Below are 21862 nucleotides of genomic sequence, written 5' to 3'. Positions count from 1 at the left end.
AGAGATGGCTTAGCGGTTAAGCGCTTGCCTGTGAAGCCTAAGGACCCCGGTTCGAGGCTCGGTTCCCCAGGTCCCACGTTAGCCAGATGCACAAGGGGGCGCACGCGTCTGGAGTTCGTTTGCAGAGGCTGGAAGCCCTGGCGCACCCATTCTCTCTCTCTCCCTCTATCTCTCTGTGTCTGTCGCTCTCAAATAAATAAATAAATAAATAAAATTGATTTGGCTACATAGTGAGTTCCAGGCCAACCAGGATTACATAGAAAAACCTTGTCTTAACATGCCCCCCAAAAAAGAAAAAGAATAAAACAAGGGCTGGGGGTATAGGTCAATTGGGTAGGGTGCTTGCCTAGCATGAACTAAGTTCTGGGTTCAATCCCCAGCACTGCATAAAACTGGGTGTAGTGGAATACTCGTATAGCCTCAGTGCCCAGCAGGTGGAAGTAGGAAGGTCAGAAGTTCAAGGTCATCTTTAGCTATATAAGCACGCTTTTATTTTTCTGCATAGAGATGTCAGCGGTTTTCTCACTGGGATTTATAGCAGAAGCAGAATGCCAATAAGCAAGAATAAAAATATTTGTCTTAGTTTGTTCTTTTGGGGACTGTTGGGGGTGGGCTTATGGGTATTAAAGCCAGTTTCCCCTTGCCAATGTTTGGCACACCCTCCTGTTGCTGTGGTCCACCTTATGTTGGCCAGGGGGTGATGTCCACCCTCTGCTCATGCCATCCTTTTCCCCTGCCATCGTGGAGCTTCCCCTCGAGCCTGTAAGCCAAAATAAATTGCTTTTTCCCAGAAGCTGCTCTTGGTTGGGTGATTTCTACCAGCAATGTGGACTGGACTGCAACAGTAAAGTGGTACCAAGGAGTGGGATTGCTGCTGGACACCTGACTGTGTGGCTTTGGCCTTTTGGAGCTGATTTTCAAGAGGAATGTGGGAGGAGTTGAAACCTTGGCCTAAGAGATGCCTTGCAGTGCTGTAAATATAGCTTGATGGTCTATTCTGGTCTGAGCTGAAAGACCTGAAGGCAGTAAGAACTATGGACTATGAGATTTGGCTTATGAGGGTGAGAAAGAGCTTTGCTTGGACTGGGCTAACAGTTTGTGTGAGAAGCTTGCTCTTATGCCTGTGTCCTGAGAAGTTGTGCAGGGTTGCTTTGCTTAGAAATGAACTGGTGTGTGCAGAGGGATATGGCACAGAAAGAAAAATCTTTGGGTGAACTGTTGCCCGTTCAGCTGCAACTAAGAGATTACAACCTATGAGACTGGGCTAGCTGACCTGCGCTGGGGCAACAAGAAGAATGTAGACTCTTTTGAAGGGGCCTGAGTGTTCAAGGAGTGTCCTGTTCTTCAAAGTCTGCTTTATTCCTCCCTAGATTAACAAATTGGCACCCTACCTGGTATCGTGGAGTATAAGAAATGCTGGAAAGAGGGTCATTGAGTTTGCAACACGGTCTTGTGTTTTGGAAATGGCCATGGGCAGTGTGAAGCGGGTTTGCTGGTTGCCTGCATAGAGACCCCATGGGGCCATGAGGATGAACCGTGGCTTGCTGTGGAGACCCAGTGGAGATGCCGGGACCATGAGATGGCTGCCAAGGAGCTGCCAGCCCCGATGATGTTTTCCAGGACTGTGAGTAGCCTAGCTGGAGGGGCGGAATTGGAATGCTAGAGACTTGTTGCTGGTTAGAATTATTAGACTTGAAGATTTGTCACTGGCTAGAGTTGCTGGACTTGAAGCTACAGTTTGATATTTGCCCTGGTTGTTTTAAATCTTGTATTGGTTGAATGTTTCTTTGCTATGCCCAATGCCATCTTTTGCAGTGTGAATATTTATTCTGTGCCATTAAGGGTTTTTTTGAGGTTATTTTTTGGTATTATGGCTCAGTTAAAAGATCTTGAACTATGGGGATGTATGAACATCATTGGGATTGATTAAAAACTATGGGGACTTTTAAAATGAGATGAATGTATTGCATTTTACATCATGTATGGATATCAGTTTATGGGGGCCAGGGGCGGAATGTGGTGGTTTGATTCAGGTGTCCCCCATAGACTTAGGTGTTCTGAATGCTAGGTTCCCAGCTGATGGAGATTTTGGAATTAATGCCTCCTGGAGGGAGTGTATTGTTGGGGGCGGGCTTATGGGTATTAAAGCCAGTTTCCCCATGCCAGTGTTTGGCACACCCTCCTGTTGCTGTGGTCCACCTTATGTTGGACAGGGGGTGATGTCCACCCTCTGCTCATGCCATCCTTTTCCCCTGCCATCATGGAGCTTCCCCTCGAGCCTGTAAGCCAAAATAAATCTGTATTTCCCAGAAGCTACTCTTGGTTGGGTGATTTCTACCAGCAATGCAGGCTGGACTGCAACAGGGACTAATGACATTTTTTCCAGAAATGCTGACTCTTGGCTTATGCTCTGAACTATATTAGACTTCTTCTAGAGTATGGATTGGGGGTAGTATGAACAACAAACATTTCTAAATGATGCTCTAGTCCTAGTGTTTCAGGAGAGCCATTACAAAGGGTAACAGTAAACTGACAGAGCTTTCTCCCCTCTCCCCGTTACTATCAGATGGAAACCCCAAAGAAAGGGGAAATCTTATCAAAGTATCTTTCATCTCCAAATACTGTGCTACAGCTTGGATCTGGAATGTTCCCATAGGACTACATGGTGAAGGCTTGGCCCACAGGGTTATACTATAGGAGACTATAGAAATGTTAAGAGGTTGTGGGGGGTCTAGTGGGAGGTCTCCACATTGTTGGGGTGTGCTCTTGAAGAGGACAGTGGGACTCTAGCCTCTGCTCTCTTTTCTCTGTTGGAAGTGACATAGGCCATCTTGCTCTGCCATGCACTCCTACAGTGATATGCCTCACCACAGGCCCTACGTGATGGCTAACTGATGATGTAAAGAACTGCCTTAGACTATGATGTTCTGTGGTCATAGCCTAGTGCAGCCAGGAAGAAACTAAGTTCATCCCTTCAGCACCACTAATGGTCACACACAGCAACCAGTGAAAAGAGAGCCCAGTGTATGTCTTCAGTTGGCAAATTAACTGAGTACTACCCCTCCTCCAGAGAGAGTAGTGACTCACTCCCATTCCCTCTTCTCCTGGGGAATAACATGTTAGATGAATCTACTAATCAGATATTGGTGAGAGCTAATGGGGTTCCAATTACACCAAAGGTCTTCATATTATAATGACAGGGAAGTAAGGCATACTCAAGCCATCTGTTCACAGCTTTCACTAAAGATACCAAGCTTCAAAAAAGAATGTTTGAAATTGGGTGTGGTGGCACACACCTTTAATCCCAGCACTTGAGAGGCAGAGGTAGGAGGGTCGCCATGAGTTCAAGGCCACCCTGAAACTACAGAGGGAATTCCAGGTCAGCCTGAGCTAGAATGAGACCCTACCTCAAAACAACAGCAAAATGTTTGAGACATAGCAATGTATATTTTCTATAACATAGCTATGTAACTTTGTAAGAAAACAGGGTTATTCAAATTAAGAAGCCACATACCAATCTTTTTTTTTTTTTTTTTTCTGAGGTAGGGTCTCACTCTGGCTCAGGCTGACCTGAAATTCACTACATAGTCTCAGGGTGGCCTTGAACTCATGGCGATCCTCCTACCTCTGCCTCCCGAGTGCTGGGATTAAAGGTGTGCGCCACCACGCCCGGCCCACATACCAATCTTGATAGAGCATGCTGGTAGGGTTTGATTTTTTGGATCACCCCACTTGTATGCTAAAAACTCTGCTTCCCCAATTTCACTGCCAACCAAGAGCTATCAACCCCATACCTTTTGGCTTGTCCGTCTTTCCTCCTAGGTTGGAGTTATCACCTTTTGTGGAATCCTGCAAGGCTCCATATTCCTTTTCCATCTTAGCAGCTTCCTCCTTGGTGCTGTCAGCTTCTTCATGACTCTTCTCTGATGGCGCTGTAATCAGATGGTGCAATTACTACGACACTGTTTCCTATCTTTGCTAATTCTAAAGGCAGAAATAAACTTCATTGAAAAGGTAGGTTGAGATCACATCATATTTAAAATAAGATTTTGTTGTTGTTGTTGTTTTTTTGAGGTAGGGTCTCACACTAGCTCAGGCTGACCTGGAATTCACTACGTAGTCTCAGGGTGGCCTCGAACTCACGGCGATCCTCCTTCCTCTGCCTCCCAAGAGCAGGGATTAAAGGTGTGCGCCACCATGCCTGGCTTTAAAATATTTTTAAATTTATATTTAATTACTTATTTATTTCGAGGGAGAAAGAGACAGAGAGAGAGAGAGAGAAAGAGACAGAGAGAAGGAGAATGGCTGCACCAGGGCATCTAGCAACTGCAAACAAACTCCAAATGCATGCACCACCTTGTGCATATGGCTTACATGGGTCCTGGGGAATTAAACCTGGATCCTTTGGCTTTGCAGACAAGTGCCTTAACTGTTGAACCATCTCTTTAGCTTTAGCCTTGTTTTAAATTTTTTTTTTAAATTTTTTGGGTTTTTGAGGTAGGGTCTCACTCTGGTCCAGGCTGACCTGGAATTAACTCTGTCATCTCAGTGTGGCCTTGAACTCATGGCAATCCTCCTACCTCTGCCTCCAGAGTGCTGGGATTAAAGGTGTGCGCCACCACACCCGGTGCTAAAAATATTTTTTAATAAATATTTATTTATTTTAGAGAGGTAAAGAGCAAGAATGGGCATGCCAGGGCCTCCAGCCACTGCAAAAGAACTCCAGAAGCATGTACTACCTTGTGCATCTGTCTTAAGTGGGTCCTGGGGTATTTAACCTGGTTCCTTAGGTTTCGCAGGTAAGTACCTTAACCACTAACACATTTCTCTAGCCCCACATCATGTTTTTGAGATGAAAAGAATCTTAGTGATTGTAGCAGACAGCTTCAGGTTCACTGAGATGAACTTCCAGACCAGGCACAATTATGGAGGAAGGGATATTTATTAAAGCTTATAGATCCAGGGGAAGTTTCATAATGGCAGAAGAAGCTGGCCTGCCTTCACAGGCCCAAGTAGAAAGAGAGAAGCACAAGCCAAAAAAAAAAAAAAGCCAAAAGTCACAGCATACTCCAGCTAGGCACACTTTGCATCTCTTTAGATTGAAATCTGAAATCCACCACCACACCTTAAGATCCACCCAGTGATACTGCCTCTAGCCAGGTGGCAGCAGATGCAAACTACAAACAAATAAACAAATGAATATATTGGGGGCCACCTATTCTATTCAAACCACCACATTCTGCCCTGGCCCCCAATAGATTTATAACCATCATAGATTGTATATTGTACTCAGTTCAATTTCAAAGGTCCCCATAGTCTTGACCAATTTAAGATATTAAGACCTGTAAAATCAAACAAGTTAAACATTTCTAACATATAAAGGCACAGAGTAAATATTTTCAACTGGTATAAGGCATAGCAAGGAGAGACTAAAACAATGCAAACTCAACCACCATCAAACAAACATCAAACTTCTGCAGTTCAAGTTCAACATAACCAGAGACTGACAGTCTCCAGATTTTCCAATTCTGCCCCTCCAGCTAGGCAGAGTAGCCAGGGAACACTTCCATCTCAGTCAACAGTGCGCTCTATGGTAGCGCTTTCATAGTCCTGGAATATCCAAAACATCTTGAGATCTTCATGCAAACCATGGTCCATCTTCCAAAGGCTCTTTTAGCCTATCAGGGCATCATGCCCTGCCTCATGCTGCATCTCAGCAGCAGCTCCTGGAACCGTGTGCAATTCATGACCACTCCTCACATTTTCCAAAGGCTCTTTCAGCCTATCAGGGCATCAGGCCCTACCTCATGCTGCATCTCAGCAGCTGCTCCTGGAACTGTGTGCAATTCACGAGCACTCCATGCATTTTTCATGCTTCTGAAACCAATACCAGGTGTGCAGGACACAGCCATATTCTTATTTATTTATTTATTTATTTGAGAGCTACAGACAGAGAAAGAGGGAGAGAATGGGCATGCCAGGGCTTCCAGCCACTGCAAACGAACTCCAGACATGTGCACCCCCTTGTGCATATGGCTAATGTGGGTCCTGGGGAATTGAGCCTCAAACCGGGGTCCTTAGGCTTCACAGGCAAGCGCTTAACCACTAAGCCATGTCTCCAGCCCCCATATTCTTAATTCACAGACAAAACCAAACTTCTGCAATTCAAGTCCAGTACCACCAGAGACTGACAGTCTCCAGATTTTCCAATTCTGCCCTTCCAGCTGGGCAGAGTAGCCGGGGAACACTTCCATCTCAGGCACAGTGATTATCTAGCCCAGCCCTCTACCCTCACTTCACAGAAGAGAAAGCTGAGGCCAAAAAGGAAGGGTGAAGGGTGGGCCGAGTTTCTCAGCTTTCCAGATTCGGAGTTTGGCTCTCCTGAGCTTAAGCAATCCTTCTGCCTCATCCTACAGAGTTGCTGGCATGCATTAGCAAACCTAGGTATTGCTTTTTCCTCCCTCCCTCCTTCCATTGGAGATCAAACCCAAGACCTCATACACGCTTAGCAAGTGGTCCAACACTGAGCTATAACTTAAGCCTTATTTGTCCTACTTTAATTGGTATTGACCATCAAGTGAAATATTTTAGGTGATTCTTTTAAAAATATTTATTTTTTAAAAGATTTATTTATTTATTAGAGACAGAGAGAGAGAGAGAGGGAGAGGGAGAGAGAAAAAGAGAATGGGTGCACCAGGGCCTCCAGCCACTACAAAGAACTCCAGATGCATGTGCCACCATGAGCATCTGGCTTATGTGGGACCTGGAGGATTGAACCTGAGTCCTTAGGCTTCACAGGCCTGTGCCTTAACAGTTAAGCCATCTCTCCAGCCTCCCAAATATTTATTTATTTACTTATAAGGGGGGGCAAGGAGAGAGAGAGAGAGAGAGAGAGAGAGAGAGAGAGAATAGGCACACCACAGCCTCCTGCCACTGTAAATGAATTCCAAATACATGGGCCACATTATGCATCTGGCTTTAACTGGGGACTGGGGAATTGAACCCAGGCCATCAGGCCTTGCACATAAGCACCTTTAACAGCTGAGCCACCTCTCCAGCTCTCTAGGTGGGTCTTGATGCCACAATTCCGCCTTTCTTTCTACCTTTTTTTTTTCCCAGGGTCTCTCTCCCTCTCCCCTCCCCCTCTTTCTCTCTCTCCCTCCCTTCTCTTTGAAAGCTGGTCTTGCTGCCCATGAGCTTCAGGATCCTGGCCTGGCTTTCCATTGCTACATTGCCGTAGGCTCATTTTGATTACACATGAGTGAGTCACTTTACATTTAGCTTTACATGGGTTTTGTGGATCAGTCACCTTTTATCAATGAGCCATCTCTCCAGCCCTCTAAAACAACTCTTTAGTTGCCAAATTTCTCCTTGTCCACTATTTTTAAAGAACAGACCCTTACTAAAAATAGCATTGAGGGCTTTGTTTGGGATATAGAGAACTTCCCTCCTGTCACTTCTCAGCCTTTTGGCTAAGATCATGTGTGGAGAACTTCTCTCCTTTTCATCCTTTATTCACAGTTCTTCAACCCTGATCATCCAAATGTGAGGCCTTGAATCTTAGGTGGTGCATGCCTTTAATTCCAGTACTCAGGAGGCAGGGGTAGAAGGATGGCTGTGAGTTTGAAGCCAGCCTGAAACTATATAGAGAATTCCAACCTAAAAAAAAAAAAAAAGAAAAAGAAAAAGAAAAAAGGAAGTTTTGCTCACTTGCTTCAAAATAGTTCCATTCCAGCCGGGCATGGTGCTGCACGCCTTTAATCCCAGCACTCAGGAGGCAGAGGTAGGAGGATTGCCATGAAAACCAAAAATAGATAAATAAAATAAAATAGTTCCATTCCTTTTAGAAATCCTACATTGTACATTGTATTGGATTAAAATCACAAACCTCAGAGTTGGTAAAGTCTGTAACCACCTAAAAACAAGTTTCATACATTTTTCAATCAATAAACTAGGAAACAGAGTCTCACTTTGTAGCCAGGCTGCCCTTTAACTCACAATCCTTGTACCTTCATCTCTACCACAACAAGCAATTAACTTTTTGTTAATATTGCTTGTTACAGAAAAAAAAAAAACAAAAACAGGAAAGAAGCAAGAAACATCAGTTATTATTTTATGTTAAAAATTTGCTATTACACAGTAGTGTATATATATGGACAGATTTTTTCATGCTTGTTATAAAACTTTGTTTCTTGTCTTTGTCATTATGGAAGGTTATTAAAAATGACTTGAGAGCTGGAGAGATAGTCTAGTGGTTAAGCGCTTGCCTGTGAAGTCTAAAGACCCTGGTTCTAGGCTCGATTCCCCAGAACCCCTGTAAACCAGATGCACAAGGGGGCACATGTATCTGGAGTTCATTTGCAGTGGTTGGAGGCCCTGGTGTGCCCATTTTCTCTCTCTGTATTGGCCTCTTTCTCTGTCTGTTGCTCTCAAATAAATAAATAAAATAAACAAAACAAATTTTAACATGACTTGAGGGCTGAGGGTGTGGCTCAGTAGAAGATTGCTTGCTAAGAAAGTGGGGGGGGGGAGCTGGGGAGATGTCTGAGCAGTTAAGGTGTTTGCCTGCAAAGCCTAAGGACCCTGGTTCAATTCCCCAGGACCCATGTAAGCCAGATACACAAGGAGGCACATGTGTCTGGAGTTCGTTTGCAGTAGTTAGAGGTCCTGGTGTGCCCATTCTCTCTATCTGCCTCTTTCTCTCTCTAATAAATAAAATATATTTAAGAAAGCATGAGGGGTTGCCAAGGCCCTTGGTTTCCCACCAGGAATAGGTGGTAAGACCCTATTGCTGAAGACTCCACATACTTGGTCTGCAAGACCACTGGGAATTCCTGCTGGAACTGAGGGATAACCTCCTCCATGTAGAACATCTGATAGAAAGCTGGAAGAAGCCATTCTGCATGCAGTTCAATGGGAGAGAGAGAAATCACCAGTGAAGATACTCCATAATGGACACTGCAAGCCTTATATTTTGCTAGCCAGGCCAAATGAGCCAACAGGTACAATAGTGGCACATCTGTCATGTGGCAACCACTTGCCCTCTAATTGTACTAGAGGCCAGCTCCATGGGAAGGAACACATCCCTGATACTGAAAACCTACAACAGGGGTAGTAATGAGTCCTAGGGGTGTAATGTCTGCTGCTGTCTGGCTAAATGCATATACTATGCTTATCAAACTGCCCAGTAAGCACTTCTCTTAATGTTCATACCCATATATTAATGCTACTCTCACTTTTGGCTAGAGAACCTTCTCTTTTCAGATGGCAGTGACCTTGGGATGACCCAGAAAGCATCATGGTACTGGAAAGAAGTGACAGGAGTGCTCAGCACTGCAATATCTCTATCACACCTTCCAAAACTCAGGGCCTATTGCTGAAGAGGTGGCAGAAAGAATGTTAGAGCCAAAGGAAGGGTAGGATTTCTTACAACATGCTTGCCCCAGACACAAAATGGCCTGGATATCCATGACCTCACAGTGCCTGACAGTACTTACACAAGACCATCATAATAGGAGGAAAAGATCCTGACATCAAAATAAGCGAGGGGCTGGAGAGATGGCTTAGCAGTTAAGCGCTTGCCTGTGAAGCCTAAGGACCCTGGTTCAAGACTCAGTTCCCCAGGACCCACGTTAGCCAGATGCACAAGGGGGCACACACGTCTGGAGTTGGTTTGCAGTGGCTGGAGACCCTGGCGTGCCCATTCTCTCTCTCTCTCTAACTGCCTCTTTCTCTCTCTGTCACTCTCAAATAAATAAATAAAAATAAACAAAATATTAAAAAAATAAAAGAGAGATTGATTGAGAGGGGGAGGGGACATGATGGAGAATGGAGTTTCAAATGGGAAAGGGGGGGGCAGAGGGCATTACCATGGGATATTGTTTACAATCATGCAAGTTGTTAATAAAGATAATAATAATAATAAATTAAAAAAAGAAAGCATGAGGGGGCTGGAGGGATGGCTTACAGTTAGGGCACTTGACTGTGAAGCCAAAGGACCCAAGTTCGATTATCCAGGTCCCATGTAAGCCAGATGCACAAGGAGGCACATGCATCTGGAGTCTGCATTGGCTAGAGGCCCTGGTCTGCCCAAAGGGGGAGAGAGAGAGAGAATAGGTGTGCCGGGGTCTCCAGCCACTGCAAACAAACTCTAGATGCATGTACCCCCCTTGTGCATCTGGCTAATGTGGGGCCTGGGGAATTGAACCTGGGTCCTTTGGCTTTGCAGGCAAATGCCTTAACCACTAAGCCATCCCTCCAGCCCCAATAAAATATTAAAAAAGAAAACAAGGTGTGTGGGCCAGGGGTGGTGGTGCATGCTTTTAATTTGGGAGGCAGAGGTAAGAGGATCACTATGAGTTGGAGGCCACCCTGAGAGTACAGAGTGAATTCCAGGTGAGCCTGGGCTAGAGTGAGACCTTACTTTGGAAAACAAAACAAAACAAAAAGCGTGTGTCACCATACCTGGCTGTTAAAAAAAAAAAAAAAAAAAAAGCACGAGTCCCCATGTTTGATCTCCTATGACTTTTTTTTGTTTGTTTTTTGTTTCTCTAGGTAGGGTTTCACTCTAGCCCAGGCTGACTTGGAATTTACTATATAGTCTCAGGGTGGCCTCAAACTCACAGCAAACCTCCTACCTCTGCCTTCTGAGTGCTGGGATTAAAGGTGTGTACCACCATGCTGGGCTCCTATGTTTTTTATAAATAATAATAATTTTTTTACTAATTATTTGAGAGAGAGAGAGAGAAGAAATAGGCAGACAAAGAGAAACAGAATGGGCATGCCAGGGCCTCTAGCCACTGCAAACAAACTCCAGATGCATGGACCATCCTGTGCATCTGCCTTACATGGGTACTGGAGAATCAAACCTGGGTCCTTATGCTTCAGAGGCTAGGGCCTTTACTGTTAATCCATCTCTCCAGCCCTTAAATAACATTTTTAAAATTTATTAATTTATTTATTGAGAGAGAGAAAGAGGAACAGAGAGAGAGGAGGAGGGAGAGAATGGGTGCTCTAGGGCTGCTAGCCACTGCAAATGAACTCCAGATGCATGTGTTACCTTGTGCATTTGATTTACATGGGTCCTGGGGAATCAAGGCAGGGTCCTTAGGTTTTGCAGGCAAACACTTTAACTGCTAAGCCATTTCTCCAGCCCTTATCTCCTATGTTTGGTCAGAAACAGAACCAAGGTCTGGAGAGATGGCTTAGCAGTTAAGGTGCTTGCCTATGAAGCCTAAGAACCCAGGCTTGAGTCCCCAGGATCTATGTAAAGTCAGGTGCACAAGGTGGTGCATGTGTCTGGAGTTCATTTGCAGTGGTAAGAGGCCCTGGTGTGCCCATTCCCTTTTTCTCAAGTAGATAAATAAATAAATAAAATATATATAAAAAATTAAAAACCAACACCAAAGCTCTGCTTGAAAATAATTCTTTAAAACTTTTTAGAAATATTTTTTTATTTTTATTTACTTATTTGAGAGAGGGGGGGCAGATATATATATAGAGAGAGAATGGACAGTCCAGGGTCCCCAGTCCCTGCAAAGGAAGTCCAAAGCATGTGCCACCTTGTGCATCTGGCTTATATGGGTCCTGGGGAGTCAAACTTGGGTCTTTTGACTTTACAGGCAAGCGCCTTAACCACTAAGCTATCTCTCCAGCCCCAAGTTTTTAAACTTTTTATTGACAACTTCCATAAGTATGGATCCTCCCACCATCCCTATTTTTAGCCTCCTAAATCTGCCCTCTATTGAATCCCTTCTTCTTTCCAATTAGTCTTTCTTGTATTTTGAGGTTTCTCCTCCTATTATGCAGGTGAAAACAAAATTTTAACAAACCGTATTACAGCATCCTGATGATATACTTCAAAGGGGTCTAAAGAAGAGAGGTGGCTTAGGAGAGGACAGAAGGAAGGGGCAGCAGAAAAGGGACAGGTGACCAGAGACAGCAGTGTGGAGAGGTGGTGATTTGGTGAGAAAAGAAGATACTAATGGAGAATTTTACGGAGGATTTTTTCAGCTTCACAATATAACTTCTTTTCCTTTCTCCCTTGTTATTTCCTAAGAATCTTTGGTAAAGGCTTGTATTACTTTTTAGCACGTGGGTGGACATGCGGCTCAGTGCTAGAATGTTTTCCTAGCATGTTGGAATTCTGTGTTCAGACCCTAGCATTGCAAAACAATAACTGCTACAACATTAAGTCAGCCCCCCCCCAAAAAAAAACCCTTTCAGTGCATTTTGGAGTCAGATTTCTGTGCTATTACATCCTACAAAGTAGTCAAGGTTACATGTGATTGATTATTCCTATGGCTTTACACATTTTAAGAACTATAGTTCTTTTTTTAAAAATTTTTTTAATTTTTTAAAATTTTTATTAACATTTTCCATGATTATAAAATATATCCCATGGTAATTCCCTCCCTCCCCACCCCCACATTTTCCCATTTGAAATTCCATTCTCCATCATATTACCTCCCCATTACAATCATTGTAATTACATGTATACAATATCAACCTATTAAGTATCCTCTTCCCTTCCTTTCTCTACCCTTTATGTCTCCTTTTTACCTTACTGGCCTCTGCTACTAAGTATTTTCATTCTCATGCAGAAGCCCAATCATCTGTAGCTAGGATCCACATATGAGAGAGAACATGTGGCATTTGGCTTTCTGGGCCTGGGTTACCTCACTTAGAACTATAATTCTTTATTAATGTTTGCTGAAACTCATTACTTTTTTAATATTTAAATCATTTTTTTATTTATTTGAGAGTGACAGAGAGAGAGAACAAGAGAGAGAGAGAAAGAGAGAGAGAAAAAAAATGAATGAATGGGCACGCCAGGGCCTCCAGCCACTGCAAACAAACTCCAGATGTGTGTGCCCCCTTGTGCATCTGGCTAACATGGGTCCTGGGGAATCGAGCTCCGAACTGGGGTCCTTAGGCTTCACAGGCAAGCGCTTAACTGCTAAGCCACCTCTGCAGCCATCATTACTTTTGAAAAATATTTTTAGCACCAGAGGGATAGCTTAGTGGTTAAGGTATTTGCCTGCAAAGCCAAAGGACCCAGGTTCCATTCCCCAGGGCCCATGTTAGCCAGATGCACAAGGGGGCACAGGTGTCTGGAGTTCATTTGCAGTAGCTGGAGGCCCTGGCACATCCATTCTCTCACTCTCTCTCCCTCTTTCTCTGTTAAATAAATAAATAAAATATTTTCATTTATTTGCAAGGAGAGAAGGAGAGAGAGAGAGAGAGAGAGAGAGAGAGAGAGAGAGAGAGAGAGAGAGAGAGAATGGGTGTGCCAGGGTCTCTTGCTACTGCAAATGAACTCCAGTCACATGCACCACTTTGTGCATCTGGCTTTCCGAGGATACCGAGGAATTGAACTTAGGCAATCAGGCCTTAAAAGCAAGTGCCATAACTGTTGAATAATCTCTCAGCCCCTGAAATTCATTATTTACCACCCAAAGCTTTTTTTTAAAAATTTATTTGAGGGCTGGAGAGATGGCTTAGCGGTTAAGCGCTTGCCTGTGAAGCCTAAGGATCCCGGTTCGAGGCTCGGTTCCCCAGGTCCCACGTTAGCCAGATGCACATAGGGGCGCACGTGTCTGGAGTTCGTTTGCAGAGGCTGGAAGCCCTGACGCGCCCATTCTCTCTCTCTCCCTCTATCTGTCTTTCTCTCTGTGTCTGTCGCTCTCAAATAAATAAATAAATAAAAATTAAAAAAAAAAAAAAATTTATTTGAGCCGGGCGTGGTGGCTCACGCCTTTAATCCCAGCACTCGGGAGGCAGAAGTAGGAGGATCGCCGTGAGTTCGAGGCCACCCTGAGGCTACATAGTGAATTCCAGGTCAGCCTGAGCCAGAGTGAGACCCTACCTCGAAAAACCAAAAAAAAAAAAGAAAAAAAGAAAAATTTATTTGAGAAAGAAGGGGGTAGATGTATGTGTGTGTGAGAGAGATTGAGAGAGAGAGAGAATGGGCATGCTAGGGCCTCCAGCCACTGCAAACAAACTCCAGACTCATGTGTCACCTTGTGTATCTGGCTTACCTAGGTCCTGGGGAATCAAACCTGGGTTCTTAGGCTTTGCAGGCAAGCACCTTAACCACTAAGCAATCTCTTCAGCACTCCCTTTTTTTTAGTTAGAAAAAATAATTAAGTAACTCATACCTGGGAAAAGCTTGCTTTTATTGTCTGTTACATTTTTTTCTAGCTTGTTCTTGGTTTGAAGAGCAATTGTTTCATCCAAGTTTTCTGGAGGAAAGAGGGGAAGAAATATGATTTAATTTCCTGGGAGATATCAAACTTTGGCTAGAAATGTTTAAATATCATCAGAAATAAAACACACCTGTAATACTAGCACTTTGAAGGTAGAAACAGGAGGATAGGGAGCTCAAGGTCATTCTTGCCTACATAGAGAATTCAAAGCCGGCCTGGGCTGTGTGTCTCCAACATAGCAGAGCTGATACCAGAAGTTAGACCTCTGGATTTCCTAATCAATGCTCTTTCCTGCCCACCATTCAGAGAGGAAAAGACTTAGTCCTAACCTTCCAAGAATAAGTGAACAAAAATTAATGAGTGAAATTGTAGTAAAATCTCTCCCTTAGGTATTATTAGTTAAATTCTAATAAGATTCAATATAAAAAATGTGGACAATTTTTATCTAAGCTATATTTGTAAAAATGAAAAGTTGAAAACTTCCACTGAGTTGTATTTTGTATTCATTACCATGCTGAGCAATTCTGGTTACCCAGGTGATCTGGGCTGTGTTGGCAAAAACCATCAAATTAGTGAGCTGATTATTGCCAGATCCTTAATTTGTTTTGGACAATGAAAACTTCCATAGTAAAATCAAACCACATTCTCACCAAGGTAGGAAACACCTTCTTCTGGAGATATTGTGCCATACTTGACCATCATCTTCACAAAGTCAATCAATGTTTTCATGATCGTGATCAGTGTTTCTTTCTCTTTTGCTTCTTTTTCTACATAAAAGGACAAATAATTTACACAAAATTAGTATTATTTCATCTTTCAGTGTAGATTTATAAAGTATAGCAGCCTATTGAAATATTTATGCATATATATAAAATATATTTAACTTAAAAAAAATTAAAGACTTGATTGGGAATATAGGGCAATGTATAGCTACATAAAACTCTTTTTTGGTCGGGTGTGGTGGCACACGCCTTTGATCCCAGCACTTGGGAGGCAGAGGTGGGAGCATTGCTGTTAGTTCAAGGCTACCCTGAGACTACATAGTGAATTCCAGATTGGCCTGGGGTACAGTGAAAACTACCTCAAAAAAACTCTTGCCCAGGCTGATTGGGAACTCACTCTGTAGTCCCAGGCTAGCCTTGAACTCACAGCAATCCTACTACCTATTACCTCTGCCTCCCAAGTGATGGGAATAAAGGCATGTGCCACCAGACCTGGCAAGAACCAGGATTTTTTAAAAGCCTTGAAAGATGAAACCAAATGAAATAAAGAATATGCCATACACTGGAATTTTCTAAATACCATAAAATTCCTAGGTTGGGAAGGAGAAAGTGGAAGAGGCAGGGAAGATCCTGGGAATGAGTTGGTAGACAACTTCAGCCAACATGGTGCTTGTTCTAGGCTACTCTGTATATCTGGGCAGGGGCCATGTTAATCTTCTCTGTATCATTCCAGTTTTAGTTTATGTGCTGCCAAAGTGAGCACGACTCTGTGTCCTTGGAATCACTGATGCTCTTCACTGATGAGAAGTGACTCACCAATGATGCACATTCTGACTTGGGCACCTGCCAACCAATGGGGTACGATGGCTCAGAACAGAGCCATATTTACCAGCAGAGGGGTCAGTACCATCTGGCCAGTGTCTGGAAATGAAGGAAAAAGGATATACTCTGGGAGTGAAAGCTTACTCTAAGATCACCTCACAGAGGAAATAGAATACAATTATGGAAATCTTTATACAAATGTTCAATCTAGGGCTGCACAGGTGGGGAAGCTATTAAGGCATCTGTCTGAAAAATAACAGAAACGTTAGTCAGTATTGCCCCCCTTGCAGAGCAACCAAAAATAAACATGGAGCATATGTGAGAGAAATCAAGACACACTAAGTAATCCCAGCACTAGAGAGGCAGAGGTAGGAGGACTGCCATGAGTTTGAGGCCACCCTGAGACTACATAGTGAATTCTAGGTCAGACTGAGCTACAGTGCTATGCAGTCAAAGCTGGACTCAAGTTCACTATGTAGAGAAGGCCGGCCTCGTACTGATGGCAATCCTCCCTCCTCAGCCTGCCAAGTTCTGGGATTACAGGTATGTGCCAACATGCCCAGCTAATGTGTGGCTGTGTGGGTGTACATGTGTATGCATGTGCATGTGTGTGTAAGCCAGAGGACAATCTTGAGCATCATTCCTCAGATGTCACCCTTTTCTTTCTTTCTTTCTATTTTTTTTTTTTAGGTACAGTCTCTCTCTTTCTGAAACTTTCCAAGTATGCCAGACTGACTGTTCAGAAAACTCCTCCTCCTCAGTGCTAGGCTTACAAGCACAGGCAACAATATCCAGCATCTTTACATGGGCTCTGGGGGTCAAACTCAGGTCTTCATGCTTTTAAGGCAAGTTCTTTACCAACTGAGCTCCTTCCCCAGCTAGCAGCTAACTTCTATATGTCCATTATACTTCAATAAAACTGAGAACAAGGAGGTAGAAGGATTGTTCTGAGTTCAAGATCAGCCTAAGACTACATAGTGAATTCCAGATCACCTGGGCTAAGCTAGAGCTTATCTCAAAAAACTAACAACAACAACATAATAATAATAATAATGCCAAGAAAACGGCATTTTAAAGAGCTGAGAACAAAAAACAGTTACAGTAAGAGTTGAGGCTAAACTGGGGTCAGGGAAAGGACACTGATTCCTCTCCACATTTGTACAAGATTCTTTTCAGTATCTGTAGATAGCATATGTTTATTAACTGTTGAACAAATAAATGAACTCTGTTAACAAGATTAAATTATCCAGAAACTCCACCTTTCCTGATTACCCTTTCCTAAATATTTTCTTCCATATCTAGAACACTGTTTTTGGAAAAAAAAATGATGTGAACTGTTTTCCCTAGCCCAGTATGTCACTGAGGGTTGCACTGGGAAATTGAAAACAGGAAGAGCTCCACCTCTCCACATGGCATTTCCTAGAATTACTGTTTCTCTCCCACATGGTAAGCAAATAGTCCTTACCTGAATCAATACTTTTTAGTAGTGCATAGAAGTTTGGGAAATATTGGAGTTCCTCAAAGTCACCTTCACTGTAGGTTTTAGTTCTCCTTTCCAAACCATTTGTCAAGGTTAAGGTGTTAGATACTGTTTCATCGTTCTCTCCATTAGTAAAGCCATCTTGAATTGCTGCTACTGGAGTCTCCAGTGAGGAAAACAATCATAGAAAATAAACAGCAGTTAGAGTTAATGCAACTCCAATTCTTTCCTTTCAGGTGTTCTTTGAATAGTATGTCCAAGAATCCCTCCCTTCCAAGTTCTGTCTCTCACACCCTCCCCCCCTCCCCACCTCCCTGAGTTCCCATCAGTGCCTTCAGCAAACTCATCTGAGAGGAGAACTCGGAGTGAGTGCATCCAGTGTACAGAGGAGAGGTCAGAAGTGCTGCTAGTAGGAGAGCCTTTCAGATTGTCCAGCAATAGAACAGCGGTCACAGAATTTCCTCTGGGGGACATTTTAAAGGCTGTCTGGATAGATGCACAGGAGTTTTCTTTTTCTTAGATCTGCCTTTGTTCACTAACATGTTCTCCATCTGGATGCATGCTCTATTTACGATTTAGTAGGCTAAAAAAAAAATCTAAGTGTTCTTTACTTTGTCTTTCTTTTCAAAATATTATTAATTATTTATTTGAGAAAGAATGACTGGGTGTGTCAGGGCTTCCTGCCACTGCAAAAAATCTCCAGACACACGCACTACTTTGTGCATCTAGCCCAGGCCATCAGGCTTTGTAAGCAATTACCTTAATCACCAAGCCATCTCTCCAGCCCATTGGCTTGTCTTTCTTTGATCAATCTATTAGTAGTCTTCTTGGCTCTACTTTCACATTTTATGGCAAATTTGTTCATTTCTCTCTAGTTCATCATTTAACTTTCCACCTGGTACACTTGTCTGTTTCAACACTTCACCTTCCATATAGTAGTAAGAGGTAGCTTCTTAGCAATCTGATTATATAATTCAAAATCTGTGATTGTTTGGAGTCTCTGTCAAAACTCATGTTGAAATTTAATTTCCAATGAAAAGGTACTGGGAGTTTGGGAATTAAGAGGTAATAAAATTATGGGGGATCCACCCTCAAGAGTAAATTAGTCTTTCTTATCTTTTTTATTGTTAAATATGTTTTATTTATTTATGGGCCTGGGTTAAATTCCCTAGTACCCACATAAAGCCAGATGCACAAAGTGGTACATGCATCTGGCTTATGTGGGTCCTAGGGAATCAAACCTGGGTCCTTTGGCTTTGTAGATAGGTGCCTTACCCACTAAGCCATCTTTCCAGCCCTTTTGTATTTTTCATGGCAAGGTGTTACTATTGCCCTGGCTATCCTGGAATTCTCTCTGTAGTCTCAGGCTGGCCTGGAAATCATAGCCATCCTCCTACCTCTGCCTCCCAAGTGCTGGGATGAAAGGCATCCACCACTACTTCCCAGCCCTAAACCTCTTTTCTTTATAAATTACCAAGTCACAACAGAAAATGGACCAAGAAAAAATCCTTTAGTACTTTTCCTTGGCCTTTACAATAAAGTTCAGAATCCATACACAGCTCACGAGGCTCTTCATGGTCTGCCTGTGTCCACTCCCTGTCTCAGATCACTTCTTTCTCCTCTGTCAGTCACACTGTCCTTGTTTTAGTTGCCTGGATACTCCACACTTTTTTCTCTCTGGTTTACAAACTAATTCCTATTTGACCTTCGGTTCTCTGCTCAAATTACTTCCTCAAGGAAGCCTTTTATCAGCCTAAATGCAGAGGACAGCTTCCTGTCTGACAGGGTCTCATAGAACCAATGCCTTTCCTCATAGCGCTTCATGCAGGTGGCATTCAGGTGATGACTAGCTGAAGACAGTCCCATCTTTTTTGACCAGACATTAGCCTTCAAGGAGATTACATCTGCTTGAATGAGCAGGGAATTCATAGTGGTTGGTACATGGAGGTACTAAATATTTGTTGGAAGACTATTTTATTTGTATTGATGCATTTAGATAACATGAACATTCGGGTCAAGTATATTGACATTTTAGAGGTGCATAAATATATCAATGAAGGGTCATGAAAATAACTTCAACCATTTTAATTCGTAACCTATTTGATGAATCTTCAGAGCATTTTTTAGTGGGAGTAGAAGAGAAACGGAGAGCTTTGAGACTATCAAATAAAAAACATCCAGATCTATTTCACTTTCTAGCCTGTCTGAAATGTCACTGCAGGGCATGGCAGTACAAACCTATAATGCCAGCACTTGGGAGGTAGAGCAGGAGACCAGGCTGGGGTACATGAAGACAAAAAACAAGAACAACAAAACCTGAAAAAACATGACCACAGCTATGTGTGCTGGCTCATAACTATAATCCCAAATCTTGGGAGGCTCAGACAGGAAGATTGCTACAAGTTCAAGATTAGCCTGGACTACAATGTGAAACTGTTTAAAAGCCAAATGGGGCTGGAGAAATGGCTTAGCAGTTAAGGCACTTGCCTATGAAGCCTTAGCCCAGGTTTGATTCCCCAGTACCCACGTAAGCCAGATACACAAGGTGGTGCATGCATCTGGTTTTCATCTGCAGCGGCTGGAGGCCTTAGCACACCCATTCTGTCTCTCCCTTTTTCTACCTGCCTCTTTCTCTCTCTCTTTCTCTCAAACAGATAAATAATATTTTTAAAAAACAGGGCTGGAGAGACAACTCGGCAGTTAAGGTGCTTACCTGAAAAGCTAAGGACCTGGGTTTGATTCCTCAGTACCCACGTAAAGCAGATGTACAAGGTGGCGCATGCATCTGGAGTTTGTTCATTGCCATGGCTGGAGGCCCTGGTGTGCCCATTCTCTCTTTCTCTCTCTCTCTCCTCTCTCTATCTGCCCCTTCTCTCTCAAGTAAATAAATAAAATACTTAAAAAACAAAACAACAAAAATAGTACCTCATCCCATATAATTGCTCATGTATTTGAGGTAGGATATTGGCAGCTAAAAAGGGAGCCATGCTCTGGTGGAAAAAATTAGGTGAGGAATTTGATTCATTCCTATGGTCAATTTCACATAGAATATTTTTTGTTTGTTTTTGTTTTTCAAGGTACAGTCTTGCTCTAGCCCAGGTTGACCTGGAATTCACTCTGTAGTCTCAGGGTGGCCTCAAATTCATGGAAATTCTCCAATCTCTGCCTACCGAATGCCGGGATTAAAGGCGTGCTCCACCACACCTGGCTCATGTAGAATTTTAAAGGGAAATCAAGAAGAAGAGAAAGATCTCAGTAAGTTGGTTGATGTAGAGAGAAGTCCAGCAAGGATAAGGAAGAATGAATACAAGCCTGGATAAAGGATGAAAGACAGGCTTCTGAGCCAATGAAATGGGAGGAGAGGCAGAATTAGGCTGCAATTAGGTTGGGAGGCAGAAACTGTTGTGCTTCTTTCTTGGGCAGCAGTGTGGTATGTGTGCAAGTGTGTGTACACATTGGGAGCACATGATGACATCCACTAAGAATGAACGTTGACTATCAAAGAAGCTATGAAATACTGATTCTAGTACATGAGGACTGTATACATAGTTGTAGCATATGGATAGACATTTTAAATAGGCTCAAAAGGATACATACTCCAAATATTCTTTGGCATCAGGTAAGGTATTAGGTATTTAAGATATAAGAGCACATACACATCCATGCACATGCACACCCCCTACCATACGCGTATACGTACCACTTTCTCAGGTAGTTTTCCAGCCTGATTCTCAGTCCTGCTTGTGGGTTTACTTAGCTGCTCCTCATAATTGTCGGCTTCCTTTGAGATTAATGCTTGTAGGGCGTCTGCCACTTCATCTTCCAGAGTGTGTGCCTGGCTCTCAGTGATCTGTTATGAAGAGGCAGACATCTATAACTGCTGTTTGGCTCCTGGGATCAAAAACGTTCTAAATTCGAGCTGAATTACTTCTTGGACTTTTGGCTAAGAACAAGTATAAACTCTAGTCAAATGTATACTTTGTGTTTGTCTTTTGCGGTAGGGTCTCGCTCTAGTCCTGGAATTCACCATGTAGTCTAGGCTGGCCTTGAACTCACAGGGATCTTCTTACCTCAGCCTCCTGAGTACTGGGATAAAATGTGTATGCCATCATACCCAGCTAAATGTATACATTTAATTGGATAATTCTTCCTTATGCTTTTACCACAAGCTGTCTGTGATGTGACTGCCCGGCATTCCAGGAAGAAACATCTTTGGGTCACATACAAACTGTGGTGCCAACTGCTAAAACCCACAGAATGAATGCTTCCTTTGAGAGACATCCTGAGAGCCTACTGTGACGTAATCAGGTGACCTCTGAAACCCAGTAAAGTCAGCACCTTTCTAAAGCCTATGGGTGGCTGTGTCCGGGCTGAGCAGCCAAGCTGAGGTTAGGTGAAATTACATTGCTTAGAACTCAAATATGCACTTAAGCCTTTGCTCATGTTATTTCTAGTTTTGCTGTACACACCCTCTACTTCTATTGGCTAGATCCTTATATTCCTTAAGCTCCCTTCAAAAGCCTTGTACTCTCTGTTAGGTGCAAGCCATTCTCTGGCAAGCTGCTGTGCACATAGGCTCTTCAACACCTCTCATGGCAGGCATGAATACTTGTCTACTTCTGGTAGACTAT

The 21862-nt window shown here is 43.1% G+C and overlaps 1 protein-coding gene and 1 non-coding gene across 2 annotated transcripts in view; both read right to left on the bottom strand.

Annotated features, from left to right (window-relative positions):
- Positions 1–21862, bottom strand: part of Scg3 (secretogranin III) — a 56030-nt gene that overhangs the window by 18661 nt on the left and 15507 nt on the right. The window contains exons 6-10 of the mRNA XM_004662471.3: positions 20932–21081; positions 17217–17394; positions 14858–14974; positions 14160–14243; positions 3795–3932 (exon numbers count right to left, since the gene is read on the bottom strand). Of these exons, the coding sequence (XP_004662528.2) occupies positions 3795–3932; positions 14160–14243; positions 14858–14974; positions 17217–17394; positions 20932–21081 (667 nt within the window). The remainder of the gene's footprint in view (positions 1–3794; positions 3933–14159; positions 14244–14857; positions 14975–17216; positions 17395–20931; positions 21082–21862) is intronic.
- LOC123464236 lies at positions 15590–15692 on the bottom strand. The gene has a single exon (XR_006639470.1). It is a non-coding gene; the product is annotated as a U6 spliceosomal RNA (small nuclear RNA).

Source organism: Jaculus jaculus, chromosome 10 (assembly GCF_020740685.1).
Source record: "Jaculus jaculus isolate mJacJac1 chromosome 10, mJacJac1.mat.Y.cur, whole genome shotgun sequence".
Classification (NCBI taxonomy): Eukaryota; Metazoa; Chordata; class Mammalia; order Rodentia; family Dipodidae; genus Jaculus; species Jaculus jaculus.
Note: the sequence above shows the minus strand (reverse complement) of the source record. Positions and strands in the feature narration are given on the sequence as shown.